Source organism: Achroia grisella, unplaced genomic scaffold, assembly GCF_030625045.1.
Source record: "Achroia grisella isolate CSIRO2021 unplaced genomic scaffold, CSIRO_AGI_Agris_v1 utg778, whole genome shotgun sequence".
NCBI lineage: Eukaryota > Metazoa > Arthropoda > Insecta > Lepidoptera > Pyralidae > Achroia > Achroia grisella.
Window position 1 is genome coordinate 502,269 of NW_026713018.1, and position 12,348 is coordinate 514,616.

Consider the following 12,348-nt stretch of genomic DNA (forward strand, 5'->3'; position numbering starts at 1 on the left):
TTTATAGATTGTTTTATTAACTCTTTACAGATGGGACATCATTCGACATCATCATAGTGGGCGGTGGAACCGCTGGCTCTGTGCTGGCCGCGCGCCTGTCTGAGGTCAAAAAATTCAACGTGCTGCTATTGGAGGCGGGCGGAGATCCCCCGCAAGAGAGTATTGTTAGTTATCCATTTCTATATTAACTTTGTGACCAGGTAGCTGTGCCACACTGGCTTCCCTAAAATGTGATTAAGTGCAACAATGTTCGTCATTCATTCATTCATTCATTCGTCATTGCGCTCGTTGGGACTGGTTTACTCTAATATTGTTATTACTATAATCTTATTATTGCTTACTAGCTGTACCCGTGACTTCGTCCGCGTGAAATTTAACTTTATTTTTCTAAAATAATAGTAGCCTAAGTTGCTCCTTATTACATCAGCTACCTGCCAATGAAAGTCCCGTCAAAATCGGTCCAGCCATTTCAGAGATCAGGAACAATAGATAGATAGACAAAAATTGTAAAAAATGTTATTTTGGTGTATGTACCGTATTTATATTCGTATGCATGTAGTAAAAAATGGTTATTTCAATATTACAAACAGACTCCAATTTTATTTATATGTATATATGTGCTTTTAGTTTTTCCCTTTCATTTCCATTCTTTCTGTCTTTTCGTTATTTACACTCTTCCTTGCTACATCATCTGTCACACAGTGCACCTATATCTTGCTCTGATCTACGACTTATTTACTTAGTCCAAACTACTGTATATTTAATATTTTGAATTAAAATGTAATGTTCTATAAGATTGGTATTAAAGGTAAACAAGCAAACGGCCCATCTGATGGTAAACGGTTACCGTAGTCTATGGACGCCTGAAACACCAGGGGTGTCACGTGCGCGTTGCCGACCCTTAAGAAACCTTAATATACCCTTAATATTCTTGAAAAACCCCATGCTGTAGTCTTGTGGGAAAACCTCGTTTCTGTCCCATAAATTTAAAATAGTTAAATAAGTAATTTATAGTGAATATTACAATTAACAATTAATTAAATTAATGTTAGGAATAATTTATTGAACACTCAATAATTTTAATATCGAGTAGGTATGATTTTAATTATTAGTGAATAATAAACTAAATAAGTATTTTTTCAGATTCCAGGTTTTAGAAATACAATGAAGGGTAGTGTTTATGACTGGAACTTCACCACTGTGAATGACCACCATTCAAGTCAAGCGTTGAGAGGTGGTAGCCAGCGGCAGCCGCGCGGCAAGATGTTAGGTGGCAGCGGATCCATCAATGACATGGTGTATGCTAGAGGATTCCCGGCAGACTTCGACGAGTGGGCCAATCTGGTCGGCAAAGACTGGAGCTGGGCAGAAGTCCTCCAATTTTTCAAGAAGACGGAACACATGACTGACGAAAATATCATCAATGATCCAAAACTTATGAGCTACCATGGCACCCACGGAGAGATTGAAGTAACGGGTCTAAAAGAGTCAACACACGACACCGATAGATTTCTCGATGCATTCAAAGAGTTAGGTTTCAATATTGTACAAGATATGACGTTTCCCGAAGTCATTGGCGCGGGAAGATTCTCCCACACAATTAGAGATGGACGGCGTGACAGTTCTTCAACTTCTCTCTTAAATAAAGCTGGTAGCAGACCAAATCTGCGTGTACTTAAAAATGCGTTTGTGACAAAAATACTAATTGAAGATGATAAAGCGCACGGTGTAGAGGTACTTCTAAATAATACGGAAAGATTTCATTTCTTCGCGAACGTTGAGGTTATAGTGTCTGCAGGTACCTTTAATACACCGAAATTGTTGCTACTGTCGGGTGTAGGCCCGACATCTCATTTAAATGATATGGATATTGAGGTAGTGAAAGATTTACCAGTCGGCAGCAACCTCCACGACCACATAATGGTGCTGACTTACTTGGCAGCTGAAAACGGCACATGTTACACCGGCTTGCCAGATCTGTATATGAATACGATCAAGTACCTGTATGATCGATCTGGAACTTTCTCTTTTTCAAACAGTATGGGCGCTTACGTTTCACTAACCAACGACACAAATGTCCCGGACTTTGCCATCTACCCCACCTGCATGCCTATAGACAGTAACTTTTATGACGGCTGCGTCAACATCCTTGGTTTCAATTCCAACATCTGTGACACTTTAACTAAAAAGAACAAGGACTACGAGCTTTTGACATTAGCTGTTGTTCTTCTAAAGCCAAAATCTAGAGGTGAAGTAAAATTGAACTCAACAGATGCATTAGAGAAACCTCTGATATATTCGGGGACGTTCAACCATCCTGATGATTTGAGTGGATACCCTGAAGTTATAAATATTGCTTACTCCATAGTCAATACCTCGTATTTTAGTCAGAAAAAGGCACATGTTGTGGATATTAATATTGAAGAATGTGCGAATATGAATAAAACTGATGAATTGGCGTGTAAAGCTAAAGAAATGGCGATGTCCGCATGGCACGCTGTTGGAACTGCAGCAATGGGGTCTGTGGTAGACTCGAGACTGAAAGTGTACGGACTCAGTGGATTGAGAGTTGTAGACGCTAGTGTTATGCCGAAAGTTACAAGAGGTAATACAAATGCCCCGGTTATCATGATAGCCGAGAAGGCAGCTCAATACATCAAAGAAGATCATGGATGCTAGTGTAACTGGATTTATAGTGTGATCGATTGAGATTTATCATCGAGTTTGTGGTAGTTTTAGGACTATATTTAATGACTCTGATTGTACTTAAATATTTTATGTTGATATCAAATTCCTGATTGTCTGATTATATTCATATATAATTTTAACGAGCTCGGTGGTCTAGCGCACCGCTTTACATCCGATGATCGCAGGTTCGATTCCTCGCACGGCACAAACATTTGTATTCATGAATATGATTGTTTGTATCGGTCTGGGTGTTTTCTACATATAATACATATGTATATATTTCCCAAAAAAAATATATGTATTTGTAGCAGTTATCTAGTACCCATAGCACAAGCTGTAGCTAGCTTAACTTGGGTCTAGATGGCGCTGTGTGAATTGTACTGAGATTATTATATTATGATAAAAATAATGTCTGCATTTATTGCAGATTATGTAGTAAGTGCATATGTAACGAATTAAAATGTTAATCATACAACAAAATGCATATAAAAATATTGTTAATATTTTTGATACAATAAAGAACTATCTGAAAATATAAAATAGTCAGATCAACTAATGACTTAAGTAACAATAGTTATTGTATGGCTAAAGTTTTAGTTCGTTATGGAACATGTATGTACGTACAGAATCTTATGTATGCTCCATACACATTCTTGCAGCGTGAATTTATTTGACAATTTATTGTAATATTATCTGACGACTAAAGATTGTGACTTTTTGTAATAATTGTATTGTAACGTGTCTTATTTACGTTTAATGTAATGAATATATGAAAATAAATTTCCATTGTGACTACATTGAATTATTATTGCTAAATTTGGTAGATTTATCTGTACTATCTAGACGCAATCGACAGACGAGCCTGATCCTGAAACCTGATCGAGGATTTGAGGGATGGTAGATAGATATTTATTATATTTATGAAATAAAAATGCAATGTTACGTTAATGTCTCTGTTAATTTAGATTTTTTTTAACTTTATTTTTTATTATGTTTTGCGGACATGGCAACGCACATGTTAGTAGGCTGCTGCAGAAACTAGCTGTCCCGGCAATCGTTGCCTTAAAATAAAAAAAAAAATTTAGGGGCGGACTATCCCTAACATTTAGGGGGATGAAATGAGAATCGGTCAAGCCGTTTCGGAGTATGGGAACGAAAACTGACACGAGAATTTTATATATAAGACTATCTGGACAGCTAGTCGGCAAACGTTGTTTTGCCTTAAAATAAAATAAAAAATTTAGGGGTGGACTACCCCTAACATTTAGGGGGATGAAAAATAGATGTTTGCCGATTCTCAGACCTACTCAATACGCTCACAAAACTTCATGAAAATCGGTCAAGCCGTTTCGGAGTATGGGAACGAAAACTGTGACACGAGAATTTTATATATAAGATTATACAAATCACTTGCGGCTAAGAGGCTTCAAAGTCTTAATCATCGACGGTGTTCTATAGGCTCCATTTTGGCGAATGTGCTCAAGAACTGCACAACCTCATTCCTCCAGCACCATTCCATCAACGTACAACAAGACGTGGAGAGCGGCTCCACTTATACACTATTGACATCCCAGCTGCTCGAACCTACCGTTTTGCATCATCTTTCCTTATGCGAGCAGCTAAGGAGTGGAACTCTCTACCAGCGTCTAATTTTCCTGCCTCTTACAACATTGGGTCTTTCAAATCAAGAGTGAAGGCATTATTTGAGTTCGCGTGTAATTGCTTAGACCACATCATCACTTAACATCAGCTGAGATTGCGGTCAAACACACTCAAAATTTTATACAAAAAATATATATACATCTATACATGTAAATAAAATTGGACCGTCTGTTTGTAATATTGAATTTAGGCTAATTTTATTTTAGAAAAATCCTTTATTTTATGAAAAATGAAGTTAAATTCCACGCGGACGAAGTCGCGGGTACAGCTAGTATACTTATATGATTACTTGTGTAATTAAACAGTGTTTTAAGATAACAAATGTGTGATTATTGAATATCTAACAGTAAGCATTTTCCTTAAAATATTTAATTATTTATCCATTATACTTAAAATATTAATTGTTACAATTTATATAATTTAACTAGCTGTTCCCGCGACTTCGTCCGCGTGGTTATTAAACTTTATTTTTCTGAAATAAAAGTAGCCTAAGTTACACCTTATTACATCAGATACCTGACAAAAGTCCCGTCAAAATCGGTCCAGCCATTTCAGAGATTAGCCGGAACAAACAGACAGACAGACAGACAGACAAAAATTGTAAAAAATATTTTGGTGTATGTACCGTATTTATATTCATATGCATGTAGTAAACTAATTTCAAACAGACACTCCAATTTTATTTATATGTATAGATCATATCTATAAAAAACTCCAAATGAAATGATTTTTTTAGATTGGAAGATAATGGAATGGTGCAACCGCCTCTAACGGGTTACACTGGCAATGCACCAGTGGAGGATGATAAGATGAGCATGGGGTCAGGTCAGTCAGTACAACGTGACAGATTCACCAAGAATTTATCATGATGGTTTCCAGGGGAACTGCGTGGAGGGTGGAGAGTAACCTGATATGGCACATTTCTAGTAATGGGACCATCAGTCCACTTTACTAACAATCCCCCACCCTCCACGCGGTTCCCCCTGGAAACCATCGTGATAAATTCTTGGTGAATTTGTCACGATGTGCTAACTGACCTGACCTCATGCTCATCTTATCATCCTCCAATGGTGCCCCGCCAGCGTAAACCGTTAGCGCAGGCGGATGCACCATTCCATTAACATAAAAAAACAAAAAACAATCTCTCACCCGAATCAAATCACTTATTTATATTATTCTAGCTTTCTATGTTTTTTTATTATTCTACTAGCTGTACCCGCGACTTCGTCCGCGTGGAATATAACGTTATTTTTCTAAAATAAAAGTAGCCTATGTTACTCCTTATTACATCAGTTACCTCCCAATAAAACTCTCGTCAAAATCGGTCCAGCCATTTCAGAGATTAGTCGGAACAAACAGACAGACAGACAAATATTGTGAAAAATGAGAAAGAGGCAAAAGTTCCTACTAATCTCACAATCACTACTGTAGAAGTTTACATTTTTAAGCTGGAAAGTGATATGTTTTTTTATATATGAATATAATAGCCGAAATAGCTCAGTTGGGAGAGCGTTAGACTGAAGATCTAAAGGTCCCCGGTTCAATCCCGGGTTTCGGCAAGCTTTTTACTCTTACATAACTTATATTAGATAATTTTATTGGTCCATATATATTTTTATATTTACTACTACATATATTTGTATGATTACTTGTGTCTATACATATAAATAAAATTGGAGTGTCTGTTTGTAATATTGAAATAACCTTTTTTTACTACATGCATATATATATATATAAATACGGTACATACACCAAATCTGAAATGGCTAATTCGATTTTGACGGCATTTTTTTTGCGGGTAGCTGATGTAATAAGGAGTAATTTAGGCTACTTTTATTTTAGAAAATTAAAGCAAAATTCCACGCGGACGAAGTCACGTGTAGTATTAGCTAGTATATTATATAATTAATAATAACTAACCCGGCCACGCGCTGCCGTGGAACAGTTTTTTTATATATAAAAATAATTTGCAATGAAATAATCTTACGCCTATAAATTGAGATGTAAGCTGTCCTATCTTTCAAGTTCGATCAAATTGCACACAATGCGCAAATCAAATTTGCAATCGGTTCAGTAGTTTAGAAGTCCATCGCAGACAAACAACGTGACACGTAATTTTTATATATAAACTACCAGTCCCGGGAAACGTTGTTTTGCCTTAAAATAAAAAAAAATAGGGGTGGACTACCCCTAACATTTACGGGGATGAAAAATAGATGTTGGTCGATTCTCAGACCTACTCAATACGCTCACAAAATTTCATGAGAATCGGTCAAGCCGTTTCGGAAGAGTATGGGAACGAAAACTGTGACACGAGAATATTATATATAAGATATAATAGATATTATATAAATTATCATATATAAATCATTATACAGTATTGCATAAACTGTATATAAATATTAGCTAACGAATTTCACCCCCTAAAGGTACGCATAGAATGCGACGAAATAGGTAGGCTATTTGCAGGTAGTCAATCATTGCATTATGGAGTCGACCATACGTGTTGTAAAATTCGATAACCAGGGCTGCCAACCATAAAAGACTTAGCGTCGTATAAAAAAAAACGAAATATCAGCTCTTTATGATTGTCTAACCTCGTATTTCATAGTATATAAGTACATAAATCTGGTTAAATTTTTTTTAGTAATTATTTGTTTTATTTAGTTAGTCTTCATTATTACATGAGGAATAAAATTAATTTTAGTTTTAAATTTTTAATCACTGTTATAGAAAGTTATTTATTTTTATTAGTTAGTTAAGTTCCGCCGGATATCCGGCTATTTGGTCACATGATTGGCCAAATATCCGGTATCCGGCCAGACTGATATCCGTTTCATCTCTACTGTCAACCTAAATGTCATAAATGACTTAATCTTGTACGAAATAATCAAAAATCAACTCGTTATGACTGTCTAACCTCGTACATCATAATATTTTGATCAGATTTCGTAAGTCAAAATATTGTACAAAATACTGTCAACCATAAAACACTTAATCTTGTACTAAAAAATAAAATATCGGCTCGCTACGACTATGTAACCTCGTATTTCATAGTATTTTGATCAATTTTCGTAGCTCAAATTCTTTTACAAAATACTGTCAACCATAAAACACTTAAACTTGTACTAAAAAATAAAATATCGGCTCGCTACGACTATGTAACCTCGTATTTCATAGTATTTTGATCAATTTTCGTAGCTCAAATTCTTTTACAAAATACTGTCAACCATAAAACACTTAAACTTGTACTAAAAAATAAAATATCGGCTCGCTACGACTATGTAACCTCGTATTTCATAGTATTTGGTCAATTTTCGTAAGTCACAATCTTGTACTTTATACGAGGATGCAAATAACTATTAATTTCGTATACGTACAAGAATTTTCTTACGTGTGGCATCCCTGGCGACAACAGACACGTAACAGGGGCGTAACTATAGCCGCAATATTATTATCGTTGCATAATATACATAGATTAGATATCAGTCTATATTCGGAAAAACCCGCCATTATACACGGGAAGTGGCGACATTTTTTTGTTGGCAGAAAAACATTTCGAAATTGCAGAATACAATGATCTTAAGAAATAAATTGTACAATGATTAATAGGAATTATATTTATTATTTATTTAACTTTAATGCACAAAAACAATGTGTACATATAGCTTAATACTATGCGGCGTTATCTACCAGGCAACCATAAGTGCAGAGAAAGATTGTTGGCGGTGCACTAATATAAATAAGAAATGTCAAAAAATGATATATAAATATAAAGCAAAATATTATAAATATAAATTTCAATAAAAAAATAATGATAAACTTACATTAATATATATATATAAATATAAACATAAATATATAAATATTATATATAAATAAATACATATTAATCTGATAATCAAATTATAAGTACAGCCTCAAATTGAAAGTAAGACAAAAAAAATATAGAGAGAACTATAGGGAAATAACAGAAAGATGTGTAAAAGGTAGAAAGACAGTAAAAAAAGTTACAAATTTGAATAATGTTCCTGCAATTTCTGTTTAAACGAAATTTTACTCGTGGCGGTCTTGATACCAAGAGGTAAGTCATTCCAGAGATTGATTGCCTAAACGGAAAGATGGATGAAGCCGGATAAATGAGCCGGGATATGAAGTAAGAATTTTCTGGTAGTCCGTAGAGATTGGTGTTGTCCCCATGGAAATGAAATTTACTACTTATGTATTCAGGATAATTAGGATCGTACAGAATTGAATAAAGTGTGCATAGCTTACAAATATAACGACGATTACGGATAGGGAGCCATTATAGTGTGGTGGAAATTGAAGCTTGTACAGAAATAATTATAATATTTAAAACAAACGTTGTAATAGTTACTCGGGCCCTCATTGCTAGCTGTGTACCAAGTCAGGTTGTTATCCTCGCGGTGCACCTGGAAACCATCTGAGTTTATTCCTGTTAAACTACGATAGGCTAATTGACCTGACGCTATGTTTATCCTATAGCATAAACCATTCCAAATATTATGTAATAAAAAAAATCCGCCATACATATTTATTCTTTATTAACCAACTAGTTGTGTTGTAGTTGCACTCGCGTGAAATTTATGGCCCATATGTTATTCTGATGTATAAAATACATTATTTTAAAGTTTCATCAAAATCCGTTGAGTAGTTTTTGCGTTAACAAACATCTATCCAACAAACCTTAGCGTTTATAATATAATAATAATAATTGTAATATACATTTATTTAGCAAAAAAAAATCAACATTAGCCTACATACATTATATTAATTTTGCAGTATGTATACATGAATGAACATATACACATACCGCCACTGCTATGCAGTAAAATAATAATTAAAACCGATACACTACTAACAAATATTTGCTAAACAGGACTCCGTTCAGCATATTGCTGCAGCCGAAGCTACAGCGCTGATTTTCAGAGGAGTAATATCTGTAAGTAATATCTGTTATAATATTAATAAGAACTCTGGAGGAGCGTCTGAGTCTATCCATTCTAAATTCGTCTTGGATACCTCTATCTCACTCAATTTAACCACCAATCTATTTGCTTTCTAACCTATGTTATGGACGTATAACTCTTAGTCATTAAGGCATGGCAGTCACATAATATTCCACAATGGACTGGCCATTATGGAATGTTCTCGTACAATCAAAAATCGTACCTAATGAAGATATATTGCAGTGAGCTCACATTGAAGAGAATCCTGATAGCATAATGAAAGATACGACCACTCTGTCAAGAGTGTATGACTAAAGAAGAACAGAATGCATTGAGAATCAAGGTTACAAATATATGCGTAGCCTGCAATTTATAATATAACATTATTCATTTATACAACATTGATATTAATTTCTCGACAGGCGTTTGCGACATAAGGCGTTGTAGAGCGATAGTAAGCATTTCGTTGGTCTTTATGTTTTTTAAATAAACACATCTCCCTACTATTAAAAATATTTATAACCCTGAACAATCACAGAGTGCAATCTAGTCCTAAGATACGCAGAGATTGAGTTTTTTTTAATGAAACCCGCCTGCGCTAACGGTAGAAGCTGATGAGGCACTAGTGAAGGATGGTAGGTAGTTAGGCCAGCTAGTCCATCGTGATGAATTCACAAGGAATTGACCACGATGGTTTCCAGAGAGGACCGTGTGGAGGTCGACCTAACAGGGTAAATTGTTAACAATGCGGTTATTTTTGCAGTTACAAGGTTAACTTTAATTACATATAATCGAATTTATTATGTATGGTTTGTAATTTATGAAAGTTACATCATACATGATCGATATATATAAATAATAGATATTCAGACAATTGATAATTTTAGCTGTTGCAAGTCAGTGATGACTAAATATCAAAGACAATTTTAAAACCAACCTACACTATTGTACCACATTCAAAACGACATATAAATAAATAAATATCTAGTTACGCTAAATTAGTATTAAATATCACGAACATATATACTAGTTAGTCCCTAACATACGTGATATCAATATAAGTAACTTCATACGTTATCGCACGCTCTGTCGTATTTAATCAGATTTGATTAAAACGTGCAATTTACTTCATAATCACAAAATTAACAAATATGTTTTATTATATTTATGTACATGAAATTGGAATGACGCAAGTTCAGGGTCGTCACCTGATGGTAATTGGTAAGTGTCGCCTATATACATGAACAGCACTATGGACATCACGTTATCATGTGACACTCCGAGCAGTTCCCGGGACTTGTGACCCGTGTGTGTGGTGTAGGCTTAAGAGGCCCTTGCCGACGTACATCATCACTGACCTTTATCACTCTTGTCTCTTCCTGACTAACATGGGAAAGGGGGGGGGGGAAGGGGATTGTTAGTAATGTGGACTCTTGACCCCATTGCTATCAATGTACTATGTCAGGTTGACCTCCACGCGGTTCCCCCTGGAAACCATCGTGATGAATTCTAGGTGAATTTGTCACGATGTGCTAACTGACCTGACCTCATGCTCATCTTATCATCCTCCACTGGTGCCCCGCCAGCGTAAACCGCTAGCGCAGGCGGGTGCACCATTTCATTATCACATAAAAAAAAAACATGGGAAAGGGGGGGGAAGAGGATTGTTAGTAATGGGAACTAGTAACTCCCAACTAGCAATGTACCATGTTAGGTCGACCTCCACGCGGTTCCCCCTGGAAACCATCGTGATGAATTCTAGGTGAATTTGTCATGATGGGCTAACTGACCTGACCTCATGCTCATCTTATCATCCTCCACTGGTGCCCGGCCAGCGTAAACCGTTAGCGCAGGCGGGTGCACCATTCCATTATCATCCATAAAAAAAACATGGGAAAGGAGATATACCTCAGCGGAACAAGGAGCATTTACCAGAAACCTTTTGCCGCGTCTAGATGTAATACGTGATCTGTTTGCTGGTATTGAACGTTCCTTTCATCTCACCCAGGTACTCACAGGGCATGGATATAATAAAAGCTATCTGAAGCGATTTGGTATGATTGATGACGCAAGTTGTCCGTGTGATGGAGATAGCGAGCAAACAGTACAACATTTGCTCAGTAGCTGCACCATGTTTGGAAGAGCCCGGCATGAGTACGAGCAAACGTATGGCCTGTATGAGATTGACGCCCTTTATAATTTGACGAGCCTCATTAAGAAGCCGGAAACTCTTGCTTCTTATGAGGCCCTGGCTAAAGGTATTATTTATAAGTTAAGACAGATTAACAATACATAAGTGTACACTACATACATGCGAAAACTTTTTATGATTACATTTTATATTTAAATATTAAATCTATTATATACTTTAATATAATATTTTATGTATAAATATGTGTAATTATGAAAATATGTATAATATAATATATATCGCTACAGTGACAACTTCTATTAAAACTTCCCCTGTATCAAATCGCAGCGGGAGCCTAAGAATTAAAATAAATCAAAATAAATACGTTAAAAAAACTGTGAAACAAATAAAAGGGAAAAATAAAAAAAAATCTGTTAGAAGCCTGCTAGTGTAGCTTGAGTTACACGTTCTAGTATACAATTACCTGTTCTAGATAGGTGAAGATATTTTATAAGATTGTAGAATAGAATAGAAAATCATTTATTCAAATAAACTTACATTGAAGCATTTTTGAATAGTCATCGCATTTTTTTCAATCTACCGCTCATTCGGAAAGCTATCTCATCACAAGAGAGATGTTTTTGGTGAGTAAATCTTTTATAGTTTTAATAAATCTTTGTCAATTTTATTCAACACATTAATATATTCTAAGTAGCGAACTTAATCTTATATTTTATAGTGTAATAATAACTTAAATACAAAGTTTTGCGTCCGTATGTTGCCGTTCTGTACTTACATTAGTATAAAAGGGCCATTATGTATGTAGGTCGCCCGTTGTAGAGAGAGTCTTTGAACTATGGCCCTGTCTCACATACCATAAGTTATTTAAAAAATTTG

General features: G+C 35.4%; 1 protein-coding gene and 1 non-coding gene across 2 annotated transcripts in view; both read left to right on the forward strand.

Annotated features, from left to right (window-relative positions):
- The window catches only part of LOC131850628 (ecdysone oxidase-like), a 67,009-nt gene extending 64,277 nt beyond the window's left edge, over positions 1 to 2,732 (forward strand). Inside the window, exons 4-5 of the mRNA XM_059200924.1 lie at positions 31 to 164; positions 1,144 to 2,732. Of these exons, the coding sequence (XP_059056907.1) occupies positions 31 to 164; positions 1,144 to 2,679 (1,670 nt within the window). The 3' untranslated portion in view covers positions 2,680 to 2,732. The remainder of the gene's footprint in view (positions 1 to 30; positions 165 to 1,143) is intronic.
- Positions 2,733 to 5,836: 3,104 nt separating this feature from the next.
- Positions 5,837 to 5,909, forward strand: Trnaf-gaa (transfer RNA phenylalanine (anticodon GAA)). The gene has a single exon. It is a non-coding gene; the product is annotated as a tRNA-Phe (tRNA).
- Positions 5,910 to 12,348: the final 6,439 nt, after the last annotated feature.